Source organism: Erythrolamprus reginae, chromosome 1 (assembly GCF_031021105.1).
Source record: "Erythrolamprus reginae isolate rEryReg1 chromosome 1, rEryReg1.hap1, whole genome shotgun sequence".
In the NCBI taxonomy this organism is placed as follows: Eukaryota; Metazoa; Chordata; class Lepidosauria; order Squamata; family Dipsadidae; genus Erythrolamprus; species Erythrolamprus reginae.
In genome coordinates, this window is record NC_091950.1 from 234510410 (window position 1) to 234536451 (window position 26042).

Consider the following 26042-nt stretch of genomic DNA (forward strand, 5'->3'; position numbering starts at 1 on the left):
ATGGCTTCTTAAAGAAGTAGCATCTTTTCCTTGCCTCAATCATAGAGTTCTTTTCTTTGCCTCAATCATAGAGTTCTTTTTATTGCCTCAATCATAGAGTTCTTTTCATTGCCTCAATCATAGAGTTCTTTTCCTTTCCTCAGTCATAGAGTACCTGGCAAAGTCAGGATATTAGACATTTAAACTAGTTCCAGCAGTTGTTTCTCTCTCTCTCTCTCTCTCTCTCTCTCACACACACACACACAGTAATGGATTTCATTTACCTTTGCTACCAGTTCGGAAATGTGCAAAGGCATGTGCTGATTTTGCTTGCGCACGCAATGCTTCGGCGGATGTCCAGATTGTCTGTAATGACATTTGGGCTGGTGGGTGGAGCCTCCTGCCACCACCTGTTTGCCCGAATTGGTAGCAACCCACCACTGACACACACAAACACCCTACCCTTTCCTCTTTGAACCCAAGTTCTCTACACAGTGATCTTTACTAGCATATGTTTGAGATGGAAAGTAAATTGTACGTTGCAAAAAAAGCATCAGCAAAAGTAATATGTCTGTTTTATGGAGTCTGATGTGCCGATTCCCCAAAAATACTTAGTTTTGCTCTATCACATAAAGTGTCTCATATAAAAGCGTTTTTGTTATTACGTTATTTCTGATGCGTAGATTACTGTTTTCTTAATGTTGCCAGAATATTTCCTATACCTTATAATAACGATGCTGCTCCGTAGAAACTATACCTCCTACAGAAAAACTATACATTTTTGAAATCAAAAGAAAAAATGATTCAGAAAAGCACAAGGTCAACTGCGAGGATTACAAAAAATATTTTTCATGAATAATGAAAAAGAAAATGAGAATAGAGTGTTCCCTCGATTTTCATGGGTTCGAACTTCACGAAAAGTCTATTCCACGGGTTTTCAAAAATATTAATTAAAAAATACTTCGTGGTTTTTTTCCCCTATACCATGTTTTTTCCCACCCGATGACATCATATGTCATCGCCAAACTTTCGTCCGCCTTTAATAAATATTTTTTTAATAAACTTTAATAAATAAACACGGTGAGTAATAATCTAAATGGTTGCTAAGGGAATGGGAAATTGTAATTTAGGGGTTTTAAGTGTTAAGGGAAGGCTTGTGATACTGTTCATAGCCAAAAATAGTGTATTTACTTTCACATCTGTACTTTGCGGAAATTCAACTTTCGCGCGCAGTCTCAGAACGCATCCCCTGCAAAAATCGAGGGAACACCATACATAAATATATCAAAAAGGATGGGCAGAGAACCGTGTGTGTAGCGTTGAAGTCTGCCATCAACGCAGGAGTCATCTCCAGTGTGAAATTCCCCCACTGGATCCTCAAAATCCAACTGGCAGAGCCAGGCCTTCACCTCTTTTGGAAATATAGGAAAGTTAGGGCAGATCTTACCCTGGAGATGTCCCAAAGGGCAAACACCATGGCAGAGATGGCTCTTCCTCTGGATCCTGACAGTAGGAGTTTTTCAATCTATGGGATCTGCAGTAGGACGTCTCTGGTAGCATGAGTAGGATAGCCTGCCCTAAGCGGGATGAGGCAGTTCATCAGCTAGTCTGGATCTATTCTATTAAGGATTTAAACCGACACCTTGAACTGCATCCAGAAACAGACTGGCAGCTAGTGAAGTTCACGGAGCAGAGGTGTAATATGGAGCCCCAAAGGCTTTTCTTTCTGCTGCACTTTGCTAAAACTTCCAAGTGGATTTCAAGGATAGCCCCATGAGGAATGCATTGCAGTAGTCCAGACAAGAGATGATCAGGGCTTGAGTAAACTGAGCACAGGGGGTCATGATCCAGGAAACAGATGAATTATGTTTATATCGGGACCACTACAAAAGTCTCTTACCAAGTATTTGCATGCTGTTCTGTTATGTTTGGTTGTTTCAGGTATTTAGAACACAGGCAACCCATGATTTCAGACCAGTTGCTTAGCTAATATAATCCTTCAAAGTTATGACAAAGTCAGCAAAACCTACTTATGACTGCGTTCTGAAGTTATGACAGTCACCCACTTTCCACAGCTGCATAACTGCATTTTGGATGCTGAGCAACCAGCCTGTATTTAGGGCTATTTGCAGCATTCTAGAATCACATAAAATGAATTTTGCTGGAAACGGGCAGTTTCTTCCAGTTTCTGGCAAAAAACACTCATAATGAACACCACCACATTCATTTGATGACCCCGCCACAAAAAAAGGGCATAAAATCCAGGAAGTCATGATTTACAATGGTAATTGGCAGGCTCAATTTTGGTCGTAAAATGTTCTTTCTCTACTAATTTAAAATCAGTCATTATTTGTTCCATGATAATGGGAATATTCAATTCATCGCCTCATTTCTATTTAAACATTTGCTACTCTGTTTCCTCCAAAATAAGACATTCCCTGATAATTTATTATTTATTTATTTATTTATTAATCAGATTTGTATGCCGCCCCTCTCCGCAGACTCGGGGCAGCATACAAATCTGATTAATAAATAAATTGAGCTTTTGAAGGCATGGCAATAAGGCCAAGTGCTTATTTCAAGATTTACAAACATAAAAATATAAGACAGGGTCTTATTTTCAGGGAAACATGGTGTGTACACAGATAATCAAGTTTGGGGGTGGGTGGGTTCAATCCGTCATATTACTCTTTGTAAACCATACGTAGAAAATAAGTGCAACCACAAGATAAGTCATATTCTTTAGCTTAAAATAATGCAGTTCAACTGCATCAGGTTCTTGTTTTTGTGCATCTAATAGCTTTATCTCTCTAGCTTGTGAGTTTTCTTAAAGCATAAATAATTCTATTTTGTAAAGATTAAATGGCTATGTTTTTTTTAAAACTCCTGTAAAAAGAAATTATCTAGAACAAGCATGATACCATTTACCCTTATATACTTCTTATCTATAAATTCACTCTCCTCTTTTCTTACAGCACTAGCCATAGGCTATGTTCACACAAACTGCTAAGAAAATTCCTGACTTAGTTTTCATTATCATCTTAAACCAAACAATAACTATGCTTAAGAAACCATGGCTTAATGCAGGGGTGTCAAATTCAAGTCCTGTGGGCTGGATTTGGCCCGTGGGTACTTAGATCTGGCTTGCAGGGCCGCTCTGCAAACAGTGAAGGAACGGCCCATGCTGCCTCTGCCAGCGAAAACAAAGCTTGGGGGTACATGCATGGCCCTCCTGTGCTCCGTTTTCACTGGCAGAGGCCTGCAGGAGGTTATTGCAACCGGAAATGGATGTCGAATTGGCCATCCTCCACTGGAAGTCAAACACAACCCTGTTTTTTTTTATTTAAATAAAAAATAAAAAATAAATAAATAAATATTTTTTTTAAAAAACACACAACCCTGGTACGCCCCTCAATGAAATCAATTTTGATACCCCTGGCTTAGTGCACTCCCCCCTCTCGTCTATTGTGGATGTACAGATTGGAGCGAACTCCCTTGATCAATGACCCCGTGGTTCCAGAGATTAGTCAGAGTCTTAGGGTTCAACTAGTGAAAGTTGTTAAAACCTGCCAGCGGCCAATTCTAATAACAGAAAGGGGAAAAAGGAAAAATCCCTCTGAAGGGAGCAAATACACTCACATAAAGAAAATGCAATTCTTGCTGTGAGAAGCCAAAATTCAGGAAGGGATGTCAGTAGCTTTGACTGTCCTAGTCTGAAGACTGAATGAAACTGGGATCCAGGTGGGCGGACCCAGCGATTTATAGAAGAATAAGACTTGGTCCTTACCTCTGACTGGATGATGAGAACATCCTAATCTGAATGATAGCTCAATCCACATGATGGAGAAGGGCACTCAACTGTAGGATTTGGGCTGCTGAAAACTCTCTGGATTAAAGAGAAATCACAAAATTCCCCACATGTATTCCATACAAGGTTTCTTTCTTTTTTCTGTAAGCAGGTGGCCGGAAATACATTTTTGTGGCCTGCTTGTGATTAGCTGGGAGTCACAGGAGTCCATCATGCTTAGAGTTACTAATGTTGCCCATATGGACTTTATGTTCAACTGAAGCTGATCGCTTAATCACTTTAGATTTAATTTTTCCCCTTTTGGCTGTTTTTCTTAAAAATAAACATTGAGAAACTTCCGACCGGTTTTATTGAAATCACCAGCTGAGACTATTTTAATCCTTCTTTTAAAAAAGTTAAAATACAACTTGTACATTTTAAAATGTACAGCAAAAAGATGGTTATTTTTTTCTTCTTTCCCCCCACCACACTTTTATTTTTTAAATGTATTTCCATATTATGTTGTTGTATCAGTTCTGTTTGTGTTATACAATATTTAATTAAATTATTGGGAAAATGAAATACAGTATTTTGAACACTGTGGCATTATGTAAGAGAGAGAAAAAAGAGAAGGGGAGCCGAATGGATATATTAATATCTCTACTGGCCATTAGACAATTGCAGAATAGCAAGGCTTATCTGGGTAGCTTCAATGCATCATAGGAAAACTCATCATATAGCAAGCAATTATTGAACAAATATACCTTGTAATTATAATGAGGCAGGAAGGATAGTTCTGGGATATTTCTTCATACTTTGGCTCTTCTCACACCCTTTCTCTGAACTCTGTCTTTGTGATTAACATCTTCCCATCAATGAAAGGGGATGCTCAAGTTATGACCATGTTGGCACTTACTCTCAAACCCTCTGAAGTGTTCAATTATGCCGGTCTTCGGAGAAAAAAAACTAAAATGGTGTCATGAACTGTTAGTATTGCACACATACAACTACGTACACTTGTGAGTGACATTCTTTACCACAAATCTTGGTGGAAACAACCACCAGTCCAAAGAAATAACAGGGGTTCTACCAATTTGATAGACCCAGATTGTGGTGGGAATATGCTGGCTCTGTTAAAAAGTGCTATTGCTAATATGTTGTAAGCCCCCCTGAGTCTAAGAAGGGCGGCATTAAATAAATAAATAAATAAATAAATAAATAAAGGGAAGAGCCTTCTCTGTGGCGGCCCTGCCCCTCTGGAATCAACTCCCCCCAGAGATCAGAACTGCCCCCACCCTTCTTTGCCTTTCATAAATTGCTCAAGACCCACCTATATCGCCAGGCATGGGGGAATTGAGACATCTCCCCCCGGTTTAGAGTTTATGTATGATATGCGTGTGTTGTATGCTTTTTTAAATGACGGGTTTTTAGATACTTTCTTTTAATATTAGATTTGTTACATTGTATATTGTTATTATTATTGTTGTGAGCAGCCCTGAGTTTGCGGAGAGGGGCGGCACACAAATCTAATAAATAAATAAACATTAATTAATTAATTAATTAAATTTATCTAAAGTCAGAGGATTTGTAAAATTAGACTGTACATTTATTATGTGTTTATTTTTATTTTGTAATCAAATGCCGTTCTTAGCACCCTACAGTTTAAACAGTCAGCAACGAGCTGGATTTTTGTCCTGGAGATAAGGCAATTCAACAATTGTTACACTTACACTTCCCAGCACTGTGTTTCCTGCCTTAAAAGCAGAGACTGATGTCATGACAGCAGGACACAGCAGGGGCCCAAGCTACACGGCTAAAACTCATGATAAATAGAGCTGGGTAGTAATCGGCCACTCCAAAGTCATTCATAACATTTCATAAGGAACCGCTGCCTGTGAATGGGAGATAAAACTGGTGCTGCAAAGCCACCGGAAATAATATGAACAAGTACAACGCTGGATTCTGGAACCAATGAGCAAAGTGGTGCATGAAATATCTTCTTGCCAAAGGGGAAAAAAGCTATGGAAGGCAGCTGCTGAAGCGCATGTCCTCCCACTCATGTAACAGAAGCTTCAGGCATCAAGGGATATCTTGGTTTTGAAGTGTTTTAAAAAAGCTGAGATAAAAGCTAACTGGCTAGGAGATACTGACGTCCCCATTCATGTCTTACTTCAGCCACCAATTCCCTGAGGTGGCCTTAAGAAAGCACCTTGTCTTTCATCCATGTAGGGCAGTAAGTGCAGCTTGTGCTGTTTAAGGACACAAAAGCACAATAAAAGCTACATTGGAACATATCAAACTTTGTTGTGGAGCATTGGTCCTTTTTACATAGTTTCAACCATGTAGTGAATTTCTCTTATCAACTTTGCAGATAATACAATTATTATCTGCAATAGATGTTTTCTATTGTTTTATATATGTTGTAAGCCGCCCAGTCTTCGGAGAGGGGCAGCATATAAGTCCAATCAATCAACCAACCAACCAACCAACCAATCAACAAACAAACAAACAAACAAACAAACAGTAAACAAAGAGTCTCCTTTTCAATATCTTGCAGCTTGCTAGATAAGGGGTCCCCAATCCGTGGTTTGTGGATCAGCACTGGTCTTCGGCATGCCAGAAACTGAGTCTCCTGATGCCCCATTTGTGGGATGCAGGCAGCAAGCAAAACCACTCCCCCTCCATCCCACGGAAAAACTAATCCCTGGTGCCCAAAAGATTGGAGGCCGCTATTCTAGATCAGTATTTCCCAACCTTGGCAACTTGGAAGATATCTGGACTTCAACTCCCAGAATTCCCCAGGCAGCATTTGCTGGCTGGGGAATTCTGGGAGTTGAAGTCCAGATATCTTCCAGTTGCCAAGGTTGGGAAACACTGTTCTAGATAACAATCTGGAAATGACTTGTCACTGCAGATTCCTAAGCAGCTCCCATTTCCCCATTATCCTTCATTATTTATGGTTGGAATTGATAATTCATTTCCTTTTCTTTGTGGGAGGAACTGACAATCACCCTACTATTCTTGCATCTTCTTGCGAATAGCCTAGTGCAGGGGTCTTCAAATTTGGCAACTTTAAGACTTGTGGACTTCAACTCCCAGAATTCTCCAAACAGCATAGCTGGCTGGAGAATTCTGGGAGTTGAAGTCCACAAGTCTTAAAGTTGCCAAGTTTCGGGGACCGCTGGCCTAGTGAGGAGGAGGTATTTCTGCTAGTACACGGAATGAGAAAAGAGTTCCTAGGGAAAAAAATAGGAGCACTTAAATGTTTGTGAAAGGGGAACTGGGATTCTGAGAATTCAAATCTAATTTAATGAGCTGCTGTGAGGTTAGCATCATAAAAGAAAGCTAGAAAGGAAACTAGAAATCAAACCGCAAGCCTGATTCACAAACAACACTAACAAAGTGTGGCACTTAAGAACAAATGTTTTATATATTCTTTGTTTCTCTTTTGCTGTAGTCAATAAGGCTCAGAAGCATAATTTGTGAATGTAGATTATAATATACAGTTTAATAAGGCAGCTAATATCTAGACCTCACATATATCATTTTATCTGAAACAAGAATATAAAGAACAAATTAAGGGGGAAAATTATATGATTTTCTATTAGCAGATGTTTTGGATGTTTTCTATTAGCTGAGAGAACAGTGACCATGGATAGCTTTCTCAATCATTTTCTTAATTCACAAGAAATCATATTGGTTTTTTACATTGTTTTAGCACAAATTATTTCTAGCTACTTTACTTTTGAAAGGAGCGCACAATATACTTTTAAAAACATTAGAACAATAGAATCATCCTACAGCAGCAACATAGCATTTACAAACCTACAAAGAGCAATAGGCGATTATTCTGACTAAATATCATGATTACATTGCTTCTCAGATACATTGTGAACAGTACAATGACTAACTAGAATTCCCAAAAATGTTCCTCTATAAGCAGCATATCTTCAACCCAAACATCTGTTTTTCACATGGGAGATTGGGAGTCCATTAAAGGATTCATAATGAAAAGCTTTTCCCCCCACTCGCTTTCTGAGGCTAATTCTATTATACTCTAAGCAAGTCAAGTATGTTTGAGAAGTTTCTGACATTTACCATTTTATGTAAATTGTTATTGCTTATTTTCTCTACTTTTAGACAAGCTCATCCCATGTTCTGCTCCTGCTCAAGTGAGTATCAAGTGGAAACTCTCCTTTTAGCCTATAAGTCTCTTCACTTAGGTTTACTAAGTAGTTTTGTTAGGATAGCAATAGCAATAGCACTTAGACTTATATACCACTTCCCAGTACTTTACAGCCCTCTCTAAGTGGTTTACAGAGCCAGCATACTGACCCCAACAATCTGGGTCCTCATTTTACTGACTTCAGAAGGATGGAAGGCTGAGTCAACTTTGAGCCAATGAGACTTGAACTGCCAAACTGGTGGCAGTCGGCTGGCAGCAGTATCCACTCTGCCACAATGTTTCTTAAGTAGACAATAGCATTTTTCTGGCTGGCTTCCTGTCACTATGAATCCCAAAATCAAAAGTGGGCCTTATAATTCCCCCCACCCATAATTCAGTTCTTTAGAGCAATATTTCCTTCCTCGTTTCTCTCGTTTATCAGCAACACCAAAACCAGAGACATTTGCCTAATAAGTGATATAGGTCATGATGCAAGGGAGCTTGGTTTTCCTAACTACTTGTATTGTATAATGTAATACCATAGCTGAGACTAGGAAAGTTTTTGTCCCAGAGAGAAACCTCACAATGTGCAAACTAAAATGTATTGAAAGCAGTATAACTACCGGTACCATGGCCAATACAGTATTCATATATAAGTTATTAATCAGCTCACAGTTGAATGATGGGGCAAAAAAATTTAAATAAGGAGAGGCTGTGTGCAAATATTTATATGTGCTTATATCTGTATCTTGTATACTCAAGGCTATTCCACAATTTGCTCAGTAAGAAACCAAACGAAGTAGAGAATATGGGAAAACAAGAGATAAAGTATGTACGGCCTGCAGACTAAAAGATCTCTGGTACAAATCCATTTGTCCATCCTTCATTACAGTGTCAGGCTGGTTAATACAGCAAAGTAGAACCCAAAAGACTGTGAGTTTTAGACCTGCCTTAGGCATGAAGCCAGTTGGGTAATCTTTCTTATTTATTTGTTTGTTTGTTTATTCATTCATTCGTTTTATTCAAGACTCAGGGCGGCTTACAACATGTTAGCAATAGCACTTTTTAACAGAGCCAGCATATTGCCCCCACAATCCAGGTCCTCATTTTACCCACCTCGGAAGGATGGAAGGCTGAATCAACCTTGAGCCGGTGATGAGATTTGAACCGCTGACCTACAGATCTACAGTCAGCTTCAGTGGCCTGCAGTACAGCACTCTACCTGCTGCGCCACCCCAGCTCAGTCCTTCTCTCTCAGCCACAGTAAGTGGGCAATAGGTAAGTGGGCAATAGCCAACCAGACCACTTCCAAAATCTGGCCAAGAAAACAGCAAGGTCTTGCCCAAGTACAGTAATCACTAGGAGTAGACCCCAACTCAAAAAGCATTGATGTCCGTCATTACATTAGTTGTCTTTTATTCCCAATGCCCTTCCTGTGGAGTCTTCTGAGGTGCTCAATTAGAACTTTTATCAACCTAATATCCATGTCCGCCTGAAGCAATCATTTAATGTATCAGGTGGGCTCCAGGCTGGGAAGGGCTTATATTCTTCATGTTCAAGATTTGCAATTAATTTAAGGTGATTTGTGTACTTGATGCAAATCTAATACCAGTAAAGCGAGAAAGGAATTCTAAAAGCATCAGATTTAATAATGAAATTTCCCAAATGCCCTCTAACAAAAACCTTCCCCCCAGCAATTTAGCAACATTGTTGCCATTTTCTCCAACAGAAAACATCTCAAAAGCTATTAGGTGCAGGTGTTACTCATTAAAAACAATAGAGGTGTGCAGAACACTAAAACATTCCATCAGAGACCAGATTTCGGAGGCTAGAAGAGCTTCGATGCACCACAGGCAGGAGAAGGAAACACACCTTTTTTTTTACAGCAAACCTCAGCCAAAAATGTCCATACATGCATTGTCCCGCAAAGTGAGGTCTACGTATCTTCATGGTTTTCTTCCAAGCAAAGTAGCATACATATATATAGCAAGTTTCAAGAGCAGAACTGTACGAATTCAGATACATTCTACAAACTCTTCCATTTTTAAAAAATGCTTCTTTCATATCACACAGGAAATTCCCATGGGCAAGAACGTACTTGCCACATAAAGAAACATTACACTGGGCAGCTTCACAGTCTACAGAAAAAGGACCCAAGGGAGGGGATATTCATGAGGTCCCTGGTAAGTTACTTGAGGGTATGTTTGGAAAGAGAATGAGCAGGCAACATAAACACAACTGAGACACATATACAACAGCCCTACTAACAACAATGAATGGTACAATTCTAAACGCATGCAACTCAATTTTCATTTATATCTTCAACTATAGATTATAATAATACAGCTTATTTTTTTACCTGTTAAAAATTTGTTACACATTAAAACCTAAAGCAGATAACAAGGTTAGCTTTATTGTCCAAGACTGATGTTGGTAGGACAAGCTTGTTTTGAAAGAGTATATAGGCTCTGAGAGTGTCACTCTGAAATAAGATGTGAGATTGAAAACTGACATTTAATTTTACACTGGAAAGGGGATAAAATTTATTTATTTATTTATTTAATAGATTTGCATGCCGCCCTTCTCCGAGGACTGGGGTTACCAGATGAAATGGTAACCACCAAATGCTGAATGACAATCGCAATTTGAAGGTATGAAAGATATCTCATCAAAATATCTAAAAGGAAACTTGCATAACCACTGCAAGGAGCACAGAAGGGACTTTTATACTCTGCAATCCAATAGTTATTTATCTGCAAACATTTTAGTTGTATTTAATAGGACTTTCTACTAAGGCAGGCATACATTTCTTCTGTTATATATTTTCCTCATTGTTGCTTTAGTGATATTAACGATGTTAGACTTCTATATTTTTGGATTCTGGTCTAAAAAGTCTTTTCCTCTAGAGCACTTCTCTGCATGAAAAGTTGAATCAAAACTGGGGATGCACACTAGAAGGAGGCGGGATTAAAGAAATGATTGACTCAGCTTCAAAGCAAGGAAAAAGAGGAACACTCACAAATTTCTACAAATTGTTTTATCCTATCAGCACAACGGAAAAATATGTTAGTACTATGTTACTGACTTCAAAATGCTTTAATGTTTGACACGTTTCAGTGGTTCAGTTTAGGTGGCTGAAATATAAATATCAAAATACAGTTTTATTTGTTAATCAAATTTATATAGTTGTCCATCTTACCAAAGGCAGCTCCAGATGGCGCATTACATATTATATATGATAGCTGTACTGAATTGTGCTGAGATAATTAATAGAGATTCCTCTCTAAGATTCATACACTCAACGCTACAGGACAGACATATTCTTTAACTTTAAGTTATATTCTATAACTTTTTCAGGCAGTAGAACCATTAGAGCTGGGGTGGCGCACTGCAGGCTACTCCAGCTAACTGCGGTAGTTCAGCAGTTCAAATCTCATCACCATCTCAAGGTTGACTCAGCCTTCCATCCTTCTGAGATGGGTAAAATGGGGACCCAGATTGTCAATATGCTGATTCCGTAAACTGCTTAGAAAGGGCGGTAAAAAGCACTATGAAGTGGTATATAAGTCTAAATGCTATTGATAAATGCTATTCATTAATGTATTAATGTCTTCTCAAAACCTGATTGAAAGGCACAGCTCTTAGTGATAGAAAACTGGCTGATAATTTTCTGCTGAACAATTTTGAAATGCCCTACTCTAGATAGTAACTTCCTGGCCATATAATCTTTTTCTAAAAATTACAATTTATTTTTCAGAAAATAAAATAAAACTGATCAATAATCTCATTTTTCAAACCTACTATTTAAGCGGCATGTTGGTAATATAGGTAATCTTCAATGTACAATTGAGCCCAAAATTTCTATGGCTAAGTGAAACTTTTGTTAACATGAATTTGCTCCATTTTTCAACCTTTCTTGCCACAGTTGTTAAGTGAATCACTGTAGTTGTTAAGGTTAGTAACACTGTTGTTAAGTGAATCTGGTTTGTCCATTGAGTTTGCTTGTTAGAAGGTCGCAAAAGGGGGTCGCATGACCCCAACACACCACAACCGTCATAAATATCAATCAGTTGCCAAAAATATCAATTTTGATCATAGTTGTAATGGTTTTAAGTGTGAAAAATGGCCCTAAGTCTCTTTTTCAGGGCTGTTATAACTTTGAATGGTCACTAAACTAACTTTTGTAAGTTGAGGAATTAATATTCATGTTCCCCTTTAACCTTTGCTGACATAATACATACAGAGGAAAAGTCTTGCACTCTTACAATGTGGGGCGGGGGGGAGGGGGGAATGAAACTGCCCAGGTCACACCATATGACATTGATGGCAAACCTTTTTTGGTTTGCATGCCAAAAGGGAGGGCATGGGGGGCGCGTGCGTGCCCCCCACCCATAATTCCAGGGGTGGGCTGCTGCCCGGACGGGGGGAACGCAGTGGGGTAGCGAAAATGGAGCTCCACCCCAGAGCACCCAATTTGCACTGAAGGATGTTGAAAGAAAATGCATAAGCCACACCCACAGTGTGGTAGTAAAAATTTTGGTAGCCCTTCACTGCATAATTCCATGTGCCCCCACACACATGCACGTGTGCCCTCACTGAGCATGCAATGGCAAGCCTGTTTTTTGCTCTCTCCAAGCTTCAGAGCCTTTCTAGGAGCCTGGAGAGGGAGAAAACAGCTTTCCTCACCTTCCCGAAGCCCTCCAGAGGCCATAAATGGTCCATTTCCCAAGTTGTGAAATGGGCCATTTCTGGCCTCTGGAAGATGCCCAGGGGGAAGCCGTTTTTGTTCTCCCCAGGTTTCTAGAAAGGCTCTGGAGCTTGGGGAGGAGCAAAAAACAGGCCTCCCCCACCCCTTCTGGAGGCTGAAAACAGGCCGTTTCCTGACTACCAGTGGGCCGAGAAGACCCCAAAATCAGCTGGCCGGTGCACACGTGCATGCCGGACTGGAGCTCGCGTGCCCACCGGTATGGCTCCGCATGCCACTTGTGGCACACATTCCATAGGTTCACCATCACACAGCCCTATAATGCCTGGTAGCATATAAAGGCACCAGAGATTTGGTACAGTCAATGATAAGGGATCAATAATAATGAGGGGAGAGGGACGGCATACAAATCTAATAAATGAATGAATGAATGAAGATATAAATGAATAAATGACTAAATTGGGGTTAAAGATCAAAACACTTCAACTAAGCTCATATGGTGAGAGATCCTGGAATAGAAACATTTGGTTTATGAAAGGCAATAATAGGAAGAGCCACAACGATATAGCATATATTATAGCAGATGCATACAGGTTGTTTATTTTATTTATTTATTTATTTATTACTTAGATTTGTATGCCGCCCCTCTCCGAAGACTCGGGGCGGCTCACAACATGTGGAAACAAATCATAAATAATCTGACAGATTTAAAATAATTAAAGATTTAAAAAAGACCCCATATACTAACAGACGTACACACAAGCATGCCATATATAAATTAAACATGCCCAGGGGGAGATGTTTCAGTTCCCCCATGCCTGACGGCAAAGGTGGGTTTTAAGGAGTTTACGGAAGGCAGGAAGAGTAGGGGCAGTTCTAATCTCCGGGGGGAGTTGGTTCCAGAGGGCCGGTGCCGCCACAGAGAAGGCTCTTCTCCTGGGGCCCGCCAACCGACATTGTTTAGTTGACGGGACCTGGAGAAGGCCCACTCTGTGGGACCTAATCGGTCGTTGGAATTCGTGCGGCAGGAGGCGGTCTCGGAGATATTCTGGTCCGATGCCATGAAGGGCTTTAAAGGTCATAACCAACACAGGTTGTCTTCAACTTACGACCACAATTGACCCCCAAAGGTCTGTTGCTAAGTGAAACATTTGCTCCATTTCCTGATCTTTCTTGTCTCGGTTGCTAAGTGAATCATTGCAGTTGTTAAGTTAATAAAACAGTTGTTAAATAAATTTGCATTCCCTGCTGACTTTTGCTACCCCCCCGCCCAGGACACAGCAGAAGTCATAACTATGAACCATTTGTCAAGCATCTGAATTATGATCTAGGGTGGGTGTGTATGTGCAGCAATGGCCATAAGTATGAAAAATGGTCATAAGTCACATTTTTTGCAGTGCTGTTTGTAACTTTCAGCTGTCACTAAATGAAGACTATCTGAATTAAATTTAAACCCTCATATCATTAGAGAGGAACTAGGGAGACTATTGGCAAAAATGGTTGCTTGGATTATTGCCTAAAATGTTAAGCAAAAAAAAACCCGGGGATAGCTTAATTTTCAAATATAATCATCATGTTTATGGTACCCAAACCACAATATTAAAAACAAACAATGTAAGATAGCTATAAGCCCACTTGTAACATAGTTCATTTTGCATTGTCAATATGACTCTATTGCTGTACATATCTGCTCATCCTAATTTTACCATTTCTGGGAGTTGGATATGTGTGCCTTTTATTACAGCATGTTCTATCTACGTTATAAACCAATGCTAAAAACCTGTGATTTGTAGCAGACAAAGTTCCTAACCTCCTGCTGCCAGGACTAAAATAGTTCTTGCCATAGGTGGAAATGACTAGGCTATTGTTTATATCCTCATCTTGCATCTCTGCCAAACAGGTTTGTGTCAAAGTGCCTTCTAGAAAAGGGTCAAGGAGACTTGCAGTCATCTTGGCCCAAATCTGTGTCTTATGCCAAAAATATAAAGTACAAGATAAGCACCTTGCTGAAGGTATTATTCACAGGTTTATGTAAATTTAGCCCAAAATTTCTGTTGAATGAAACATTTGTTAAGTGAATTTTGCCCCATTTTGCTACCTTTCTTGCCATAGATGTTAAGTGAATCACTGCAATTGATAAGTTAGCAACTTGGTTGTTGTTAATCTAGCTTCCCTGTTGAATTTGCTTGTTGCAAAGTAGAATAGAATAGAAGTAATTTATGTCCAGGTTGCAGGGGGTCAGTAAATATTTTCACAGATCCCTTTTTGACTCATGCAATATACCGGTCTTCAATGGAAGGCAGATTGGTAGTAATTATTTTTTTCTGCAGTTCTAATTATCCTCTGAAGTCTGTGTCTGTCTTGTTGGGTTGCAGAACCAAACCAGACAATTATAGAGGTGCAGATGACAGACTCAACAATTCTGCTGTAGAACTGTATCAGCAGCTCCTTGGGCAGTTTGAGCTTTCTAAATTGGTGCAGAAAGAACATTCTTTGTTGCGCTTTTTTGATGACGTTTTTGATGTTAGATGATCATTTTAGGTCTTGAGATATGATAGAACCTCAGGTGACCACATGACTTTGGAATACAGTGATCCCTCGATTTTCGCGATCTCGATCTTCGCGAAACGCTATATCACGATTTTTCAAAAAATATTAATTAAAAAATACTCCACGGTTTTTTTGCTATACCGCGGTTTTTCCCACCCGATGACGTCACTCTCTTCCTTTCTCATCTTTCTTTCTCTCTCTCTCTTTATCTTGCTTCTTCCTCTCTCACACTCTCTTCCTCCCTCTCTCATCTCTTTCTTTCCTTCTCTCTCTTTCTCTATCTCTCCCCCCTTGCTCTCGAGCGGCGGGCGGGCGGGCGAGTGGGCAGCAGCGAGGAGCCGAAGATCGGGGTTTCCCCTTTGCGTGGGTGGCGGGGAAGACCCAGGGAAGGTTTCTTCGGCCGCCCAGCAGCTGATCTGCTCGACAGCGCGGCAGCAGCGAGGAGCCGAAGATCGGGGTTTCCCCTTTGCGAGGGCAGCAGGGAAACCCCGATCTTCGGCTCCTCGCTGCTGCCGCGCTGCCGAGCAGATCAGCTGCTGGGCGGCCGAAGAAACCTTCCCTGGGTCTTCCCCGCCGCCCACGCAAACTCCACCATCTGCGCATGCGCGGCCATGGAAAAAGGGCACGCATGCGCAGATGGTGTTTTTACTTCCGCACCACTATATCGCGAAAAATCGAGTATCGCGAGGGGTCTTGGAACGTAACCCTCGCGATACTCGAGGGATCACTGTATAGCAATGGTCCTAAGTATTAACCAACTGCCAAGTATCTGAATTTTGATCACATTATCATGGATTGTAACTATGAAAAATGGTCATGAGTCATTCTTTTCAGTGCCATTGTAACTTTGAACAGTCACTAAATGGATTGTTGTAAGTTGAGGACTATCTGTATTTTATTTGGCTCTGTGTTTAGGCTATCTTAGTAAATTAAATCCTTCATTCCAATGAGCATTAGTTTCAGTTAAAGAATAAGCCACCAAGGTAAGTAAAAATATTTAACAACTACTACTAGACAACCGTGACCTGTTGGGTTCACATTTCAGATATATTTTCTTACCTACACAGAAGAACAGAATGACCACTGGTAAAAAAATGGGAGCAACTTCCCAGTTCCTGCTGGCTTCCATATGGACCTACTTATGGGAAGCTCCCAGGAAGCCCTGGAAATAATGGTTACATAAATGCAGCAGCATCATGATCCTGAACTGGCCACAAATTTCAATCCCGCAAGAATTATGAGTCCTAGTTTTTGGATGCATTCTGTGTCAATCAGCCTCTTTGGGGTTCCCTGGTTCAAATATTGTTGCCCTATGGTTCATTTTCAAATCTACAATACGGCAGTAGAACACTGAAATATATTACAAATTAAAATATATCACATCAGTTCATCCCTGCCCAAGAAGTACAAGGACTTCCCTTATCTTCCACTCATTAGAGATGGAACTCCCACCCACCCACTCAATAGTTCCAGTTGTTCCATATTTCTCACTTTGTAGTAGAGAGAGAGGAGAGAAAGAAGGAAGTAATAAGGGGAAGATACGGAGCTGCCAAGCCACTGCAGAACCAGGATTTTAAAGTTGTCTTCTCTGACCCCTTTTTAGTTTCCCCTTCTAAAAAAAAACCTAGGACAGCCAGTGTAAAAAACAGCTATTCTTTGCTTAATAGCTAGCCAGACATCATGAACCCAATGCACTGTCCAGAAGTTCTCTGAAAAATCCTGCAAGTTGCAATCTACATACAATTGCCAAGGAGCAGCCAAGAGTATTGCGAACACTGAACAGCCTATTGACAACACAACCTAATACCAGTATCATTTCAGGGCCAGAACCCATCTTGTCTCACTAGGATTGTGTACACACAATATAGTGCTGATTGTTCATTTAATTGTGTGTGTGTGTGTGTTGCCTTTAAATCAGTGTCTCTTGGCAGCTGTTATCTGTACTGCAGTAGTGGGTTCTAAAACGCATTACTACTGGTTTGCATGCATACTCGCATGTGTGCAATGCTTCTGCATATGCACAGAAGTGTCCCAGGCGGGTGGCCAGCACCTCCTGGCGACGACACTGCTACCGATTCACAGAACTGGGCTGAACCAGGAGCAATCCACTGCTATAGTATTGTGGTCTCTGCAGTTTGCTTGGAAAGCTTTTCAGAAGTGGTGTGCCCTTGCCTCCTTTCCAGGGCCTGGAGACAGTGATTGGCCCAAGGTCATCCAGCTGGCTTGGTGCCCAAGGCGGGACTGGAACTCAGTCTCCTCACCATCCCAAACTGGATCTTACATTTAAGTACCACTGAATGAATTAGCCCAGTTTCCCAGATTCATACTATACTGAGCCATAAATGTTCCATACAACAAGACACAAATTAATGACCTGCGTCTTAGCATAGCAAACTCCGTCTTGCTGTTTCCAGCCATGGTTTTTTTAAAAATATTTTTTGTGCTTTTCAAGGTTGGGCTCACAGCTGTGTGGCAGCTGCAGATTATATACAGATTGCAGGTGCAAGGAAAACCGAAGCAGTCTAAACTATTCTGAAATAGTCCATCTTTGTCACGCTGGGCCATACACCCTGGCAAAAAAAGGCATTTATTTAATAAGTAAGAGTTACTCTTTCCCTCTCTGGCTCTACCCCGCCCCCACCCCATTTCCACAAAACCGAATTAGCAACAGCTACATCCTCTCCACGGATGTTCATTTCAAACCTTCATCACCAAACCCCTTACACTTAAGAAAAATAAGAAGGGAGGGGGGAAGCGTGAGTCACTTCCCATTTCCAGAACTGCAAGAGATGCTTTCTTTTCGGGCGAAGAAGCACGAAACCCATTTCCTAATCTTTGAGAAGCGTTTGCTTATTCTCCCCTGTATCCCCACCACCACCACGTTTCGCCAACGGTGCTGCAAAAAAGAAGAACACGCCGAGCCAGCCAGCGAGCTAGCGAGTGAATGAACGAAGGCTGAAGGTTACCGGATTTATGAATGTCAGGATCATGTGACAACAACGGGAACCTGTCTTATTCACAAAAAAGAGAGAGAGAGAAAGGCAGGGGGGAAAAAAGAAGAACCCAACCATATGCAGCCATAGGGAGCAGAAACAGAGACTCGCCCGAGTCAAGACAGCGAGAGGCACTTCACCTTTAACCGCCAGTAGCCCAGGGAACCGCACCCCGCCACCCGGGCAATTTGCAAGAACGCCGTGCCTCAAAGGAGAGGCGCGGTGCAGCAGGGCGATTAAGCGTAGTCTGGAAGCACGCTGAGAGGGATTTGCCTGGAAGTTACACTGAACTTTTTAACGGGGCGAAGGCGATCGTTTAATGGTGGCTCCTCTGCCGCCCACCTTCCGTGGGCTTCGGTTTAAGACCTCTCAAAGAAAACCAGCGACGGCGCCCACCGGCTGCAAGGCTAAACAATAAGCTGTAAGCGAGCGAGGCGGCCGTGCCTTAAAATCCTATCCCTGTCCCCCCTCCCCACCCCCCAGGCCAGTTTCAGAGTCAGCCAAGGCCCAGGCGGGCAAGCACCGTGGCGATCCGCTCTCTCTCCCCCACCCCCTGGCATGATCGTGAGGGGAGGGAGGTGGAAGAGAAAGGAGACCCGAAGCCTCCCTCTCCCTACCCCCACAAAATCTGGCAGCCCGAAGCCGCCTTGCAACAGCGATCAAAACCTTTTCCCTCCCTTCCTTTCCCCAGATCTCTCTCTCTCTCTCACGGTCCGAAGCAGACTCCTGGCCTCGAATTGTGTTGGTTGTTTTTTTTTATGAATGGAAATGTGGTATGCAAATGAGAGCAAGTCAAGAGAGAAGGGGGGGGGGGAGAAGAAATGGCGGATGTGAATGCTGCAAAAAAAAAAAAGAAGCTAAGCAGGGGAGAAGCGAAAGGAGGGGGGGTTAGACTGGCATCAATAGCGACCCTCAAGCTTACAGAACAGAGGAAGAAGGCAGAGAAGTAAAGGAAGAGGGGGGAGGCCGCCTTATAGACGGATCCCGGGGAAAAAAAAGTCCACCAATACTTCTCTACGCCCCCTCCCCCCCTTTTTTTTGCCAGCAAGGAGGTCGGTTAACATCCCCCCCACTTCTTCCAAAGCCCAGCAGGGCTCGCAGAACCGGGGCGCTCGGCGCCCTTGCGTCAACCTTTTCCAGCAACGCCGAGAAGTGGCGGGGGGGAGGGGGAAGGCTCCCCGGGCGAGGCAGCGCCAGACGTGGGCATAACCGCAAAGCTTGCACTTTTATTTTATCGCCCCCCGCCCTCTCCTTTGGCGATCGCCCGGGCACCGGAGCAAGGCGGCTCTAGGGAGGGGAACAAAAAAAAAAAGCTCACCACGACCGCACCGAGCCCCTCCCCTCCCCTCGCCAGATGTTTACAAGCATGCTGCTCTCTCCCCTCCCCCCTCCACTCCAGCTCGTCGGACACTTACTCGTCTGGGTGGCTTTCCTCGGTCATTTTCTCCTCCTCAGAAAACTCATCCCCCGCCACGGGCAGCCGGGCAGCACCTCTTCATTTTGTCTTTTTTTTCTTTTGAATTTTTTTTACCCCCTCTCCCTCAGCTTCACATTGAGGGCAGAGAGAAAGAGAGAGAGCCCAGAGAGCTCGAAGGATGCGGAGAAAGAAGACCGCCTCGGCTTCGCTGTGTGGAAAGCGAGCGGGCGGGCGGAGTGTATGAGGGGGAGAGAGAGAGAAGGGGGCAGGGATGGGGAGGGAAAAGGAAGGAAGCCAGGCAGTTTGCGAAGGCCTCGTTGGCTGCCAAAGCGCGAGGGCTTGTGAGGGGAGACGAGAACCTGCGACGGAAGGGCCGCCTCAGCGCGCGGGAAGGCAGCGGGGCGCCGCGTCGGCCGACGCGCCGCGCTGGTACTGCAGCAGCCGGCGGCCCCGTCCGAGCCCCATCTCCGTCTCTCTCTCTCTCTCTTTTTTTCTTCTTTTTTTACTCCATGTTGGATTCTTAGCCACCGCCGCCGCCAACAGGAGGAGGAAGCTGGGCGGAAGCGATGACGTTATCCGAGCAGCCCAGCTGCTTTTCGGGGAGGGAGAAAAAGGCAGGCAGGCGAGGCGCCAGCTAGTTTCACTCCCTCAAGATGGTTGGGAGCGAAGGAGCCTCCGTTCCAGGCGCGGAAGGAAACGGAGCCGGGGCCCCCTTCCGCCCGGGGGATTTTGCAACAAAAGCCTCCTCCGCCGTCCGTCGCTCCTGCCCCCCTCAGGCCTCACGAATCGCCGCTGGGATCATCTGAGCCGGGGATGCGTCCGGGAGTTGTTCGGCCCCTTCTCCAGCCCTCTTCGTGCAGACGCCGTCGTCGTCGTCGTCTTGGCAGGACGGCGCGGGAGCGGAGGTGGAAGGCCCGCCTATTTGCTGCAGGGGTCCGTGGGACCCGCGCGAACGGGCGGTCCGGAGTCCGAGGGAGCGCTTTTGAGCGCGTGCAAGAAGGGGGTGTGTTTGCGTGTTTTTGAATGGCAGGAGACGCGTTCCACGTGGCTGTTGAGCAGAAGTCGTGCAAATAGGAGGCGCTCGGTAACACCTTCGTTCTCTTCCTCAGGAAACGTGGCTATTCGGACACACTCTTTAGCCAACTCTCCAGAAGATAGGCTCAAGATACCGAAAGATCTTGACAGACTTGAACATTGGACGCTATCTCACAAAATTAAATTCAATAGTTGAATTTACATTGCAGGAGAAACCAGAAGCAGAATTACTTAACTCAAGTTTCAAATCGGAGTCGGAAGCCCCGAGCAATCTAACACAAGGATAAAGTTTCCTTCACGCTTGCCAATACTTCAAGTGTCCTTCCTTTCCCGTCCTTTCCCTTCCTGGTAAGGAGAGCCCACTGATCTAGGACGCTGTATGATAAAATAGAAAAGTAATCTTCACTATGAATGCCATAGGTTTAGTGAAAATACTGTCTGACCAGAAAACAGAATATCCCCTCAACTTCCTCACCTAGGTTTCCCCAAATTGCTGGACCATCTCCTAACTCCCACAATCCCAAGGCAACAGGCTAAAAAATAGGGGAATTTTAAGGATGTCATGTTGGAGAAAGCAGCATTAGCAGCTCAGTAGAACTGTTTGATGGATGCTCCTTGGGAAATTCCAGAGATAAAATATTTGCTTTCAAACCCAAGCAGAACTATAACATTAATACTCTTTAATATGCACATATAAATTTTATTTATGTATTTAGTGGTATTTCTATGCCACCCAACTCCAGCGGGACTGTGGGTGGCTCACAAATAATCACAACAGTTAAAAGAACAGTATAAAATGTAACACAATAAAACAGCAGACAGTATAAAATACATAAATAACCCAAAAAACCATGCATACACTCAATCATTCCTAATCCCAGGCCTGCTGGAAAAGCCAGGTCTTAATGGCTTTCTGGAGGACTGGTAGGGTGGGGATAGTACCAATCTCTGGAGGCAGTTGATTCCAAAGGGTCAGAGCCGCTGCAGACAAATTGTCACCAAACTGGCAGGAATAGCCAACTCTCCAGAAGATAGGCTCAAGATTTGAACATTGGACGCTATCTAACAAAATTAAGTTCAATGATGAAAAAAGTAAGGTTCTACATTTAGGCAAGAAAAACAAAATGCACAGGTATACTTTTTGTGATACCTTGCTCAACAGTAGTATCTGTGAGAGGGATCTGGGAGTCCTAGTGGACAACTATTTATGTATATATGAGCCAGCAGTGTGTAGCAGCTGCCAAAAAAGCCAGCCCAGTGCTAAGCTGCATTAACAGAGGGATAGAATCGAGATCACGTGAAGTGTTGATACCACTTTATAAGGCCTTGTAAGGCCACACTTGGAATACTGCATTCACTTTTGGTTGCCACGATGCAAAAAGGATGTTGAGACTCTAAAAAGAGTAAAACATCTGAAGAACAGTTGCAGGAACTAGGTATGTCTAATTTAATAAAAAGAAAGACTAAGGGAGACATAATAGCAGTGTTCCAATATGCCAGGGGCTGCCATAAACAAGAGGGAGTCAACCTATTCTCCAAAGCACCTGAGGGTACAAAAAGAAGCAATGGGTGGAAACTAAACAAGGAGAGAAGTAACTTAGAACTAAGGAGAAATTTCCTGACAGAACAATTAATCTGTGGAACAGCTTGCCTCCAGAAGTTGTGAATGCTCCAACACTGGAAGTTTTAAAGAAGTTGTTGGATTACCATTTATCTGACGTGGGGTAAGCAGGGGGTTTATTTATTATTATTTATTTATTAATCAGATTTGTATGCCGCCCCTCTCCGCAGACTCGGGGCGGCTCACAGCAATAATAATACAATGTAAATAAATCTAATATTTAAGTTAATTTTAAAAAACCCATTTAGAAACCAATCATACATACTAGCATACCATACATAAATTTTATAAGCCTAGGGGGAGGGAAAAAGTCAATTCCCCCATGCCTGACGACAGAGGTGGGTTTTAAGGAGCTTACGAAAGGCTAGGAAGGTGGGGGCAACTCTGATATCTGGGGGGAGTTGGTTCCAAAGGGTCGGGGCCACCATAGAGAAGGCTCTTCCCCTGGGTCCCACCAAACAACATTGTTTAGTTGACGGGACCCGGAGAAGGCCAACTCTGTGGTACCTAACTGGTCTCTGGGATTCGTGCGGCAGAAGGCGGTCCCGGAGATATTCTGGTCCGGTGCCATGAAGGGTTGTAGTAGGAAACCTCCAAGGTCCCTTCCAACTCTATTATTCTATTCCATTCCATTCCATTCTAAAGGCTTTATTTTTCAAGCCAGGATTAGTGCTCACTAATACCTGCATTGACAATAGGATATGCGCATTGTGGGAATCAACATGAATGGTTGATTGATATACTGTAATGTCAAACCCGAAGAACAGATTTCCCAACTTCAAATTTCTTTATACAAAGTAGAAAACTATAAAGAAAACATAGATCAGTGTAACTTTTTTCCTACATGTGTTCTGCTTCACATTTCTTCTGGTGTGTTTACTTTGAAAAGAAGGCAGATTTATGAAGATAATGAGAAGCAAATCAAGTATACGTAACATTGATGAACTTGCGATTAAAAAAAACATGGAAGGAGTTAATGACAATAATTAAAGCAATGCCAGAAATGTCTAGCATTGGACTAAAAGAAAACCCAAAATGTTACTTCAATATTCAGGTTTTAGAGCAGCAATTTTAGTCCACTCAATTGATGAAAACAAATGGCTTCAACAGAAAAGTTAATATTGTAAGAAAATTTAGCAACTTCAGCAAAATCCTCTAGCAAGATTGTTTCTGGTAATATCTGATAATATATTAAAATATAATATTTAATATATTGCCAGATTTTTTTTGCTACTTTTTGCTATAGTGATTGTGGGCGAGTCATTGTTGCAATGGTTCTAAATAAACATCATAATGAAAATAATACAGCCGGTAGCATGCTAATAGGGTCAGGTGTTTCATAATAATTCTGTATGTCATAAATGCTTATAATTGCCATCTTCACTACTCAAATGGACACATTGTTTCTTGTTCTTTTAAGTCAAGCTGACATAGACTTCCCCAAAGGCGGGATATATACAGAATGTCATACAGATTAATGAAGTATGATTGCTATGCATTTTAAGCAAACACTGTGCATAGTTATTATCATATAATATAAAAACCTTACACAAATGTACAGGTAGTCCTTAACTTATGACCACAATTTGGCTCAATATTTCTGTAAATTTTGCCCCATTCTATTACCTTTCTCACCACCATTGCTAAGTGAATTTCAGCAGTGCAATTGTTAAATTAGTAACATGGTGGTTATGTTTCCCATTGAGTTTGCTCATCAGGAGGACACTGCAACGGTCATAAATGTGAATCTGAGTCTCAAAGAACCTGAATTGATCATATGACCATGGGGAGGCTTCAACGGTTGTAAGGAGGGGCGGATGGGGGGAACACAGTGGGGTAGCGAAGATGGAGCTCCACCCCAGAACACACAATTTGCACTGAATGATGTTGAAAGAAAATGCATAAGCCTCGCCCACAGTCTGGTAGTAAAAATTTTGGTAGCCCTTCACTGGTTGTACGTCTGAAAATCGGCCATAAGTCACTTTTTTCAGTGCTGCGGTTACTTCAGATGGACACTAAATGAACTGTTGTAAGTCGAGGTCTAATTGTACAGTGGTGTCTTCTGCAACTAGGACCTTAGGAGTACTGTACTTATGGGCAATGACTTTAAGGCATAAACAGCATACCTTGCCCACGTGGTTATAAAAAATGATTAAAATGTATGGCGTGCTTTAAATAGAGACATACTGTAATCCCTTAATAAGAGCAGAGTTGCTTAATTTATAGGACAATATTGCTTCAGATTTGTACTCTGATTCAGAACTCATGGGGGTTAATGAAATCAAAGGGGCCCCAGTCACTCAAGTCATGTGCAGTGAATTTAGTGTGGGTGGGTGGGGGACCCTGCATACTTCAATTCCAAGGAGTGTCACCGATATCACTGCTGTGACTCCTAAGTGCTCTGTTTGAAGTCTGATAACTACTTCCTCTTGCTTACTTTGTTTCTCATCACAAGAAATGGCTATTCGTGGAGGAAAGGCTCCCGACAAAAGGCTACGATTTCCAGATAAAGCTGAGGCCTGACTTCCTGCAGGAGAGAAAAAAGAAGGATGGAAATATACTACAAAGCAGAACAGAATTTCTCAGGTTGCTGCCTACTTGTTCTTCTTTTAAGCTGGCTATTCTGAGATTTTCTCTTGTTAGAGCTGAAGACGCTTCCTGAACAAGAAAGGAAACGTCTTCAAAGAAAAACCAGAAAGTGTAGCTGTCTCTCAGATAAGCACCTTTGGGATATCTGCATAGTGTTTTGAAAGATGACTAGCCCCCAATGAATAGTGTGGATGCTGTGTACAAATTCAGTCATTAATAAAACAATGCTTTTGACAAAAAAAAAAAAAGATTAATCTTGTGCTCAGTGTAAAAAAAAGAGTGTGTTTGGCATTTATTATACTCACATATATACTCTACTCGGAAAGTTTTTCCTCTATATCTGAGTGGAATAAATACAAGAACAAGTTACAATTTTACATTGGTTTCAATATGAATTGACCTTTTTGTTTATTTTACTTTAAAATGGTATGGATGTCTTAGTTTCACAGTGAATATAATAATGGAACAAATAACTATGGAATCTTTATTTTAAATCTTTATGATTTAATCAATACACTAACACCCCCCCTTCCACACACACACACCATGAATAAAGTGCAACAAATGTCAGAGAATGTGATATGGCATATTGGCATAAATTAGTATTACAGAAAATAGAGCAATGTGTGATGCAAACATATGGGTGAAACTTAAAGGAAATGGAATATAGAAAAGTCCTAAACACAAAATAAAAGCGATGATCAATTTTACATTTTATTTATTCATTTACATAACTGTCCATCTTACAGCCAACTTTGGGTGGCTTCCAATTAAAAATGAAAAGATGGATAAAACCATATGGTACATATAATTTGCCATCTTAATTACCAATTTAACAATTAGGTAAATTAGCTGCCAGGAAATTAATATTAAATGTATTTATTTGTATATTTTATATTCCACATGGTTCCACAATGTCTGGGAGTTTTTATAAATGATAAACATAAAAATATGTTGCAATAGATTCAGACTCTGATCCTCCTAGTATACTTTGACATCATAACTTTATGTACATCCCAAGTTTATGTTGCTATTCTACATCCACCTCCTAGTTGGTGGGGTGTATACTTCCTGATAGAGATGTTAAGAACTGCATATTAAGAAATTCCCAAATACTGTATTGGTATGTTAAGGGAAACTTTATAAACCATAACCTCCAAGAAAGTCAGAGGTGGCACTGTGCTTCATAATGCAGGTAGAC

The 26042-nt window shown here is 41.9% G+C and overlaps 1 protein-coding gene and 1 long non-coding RNA gene across 3 annotated transcripts in view; one reads left to right on the forward strand and one right to left on the reverse strand.

Annotated features, from left to right (window-relative positions):
- The window catches only part of SPRED2 (sprouty related EVH1 domain containing 2), a 125785-nt gene extending 105186 nt beyond the window's left edge, over nucleotides 1-20599 (reverse strand). Inside the window, exon 1 of one of the 2 annotated variants that reach the window (XM_070732566.1) lies at nucleotides 19595-20599. In XM_070732566.1, the coding sequence (XP_070588667.1) occupies nucleotides 19595-19620 (26 nt within the window). In that variant the 5' untranslated portion in view covers nucleotides 19621-20599. Of the gene's footprint in view, nucleotides 1-18152; nucleotides 18367-19594 lie in introns of those variants that run through there. The other variant, XM_070732567.1, reaches the window with a different exon arrangement.
- On the forward strand, nucleotides 18393-25006 carry LOC139156667 (uncharacterized). Its single transcript, XR_011557361.1, has 3 exons — nucleotides 18393-18600; nucleotides 20706-20979; nucleotides 24708-25006. It is a non-coding gene; the product is annotated as an uncharacterized lncRNA (long non-coding RNA).
- The last annotated feature ends 1036 nt before the right edge of the window (nucleotides 25007-26042 follow it).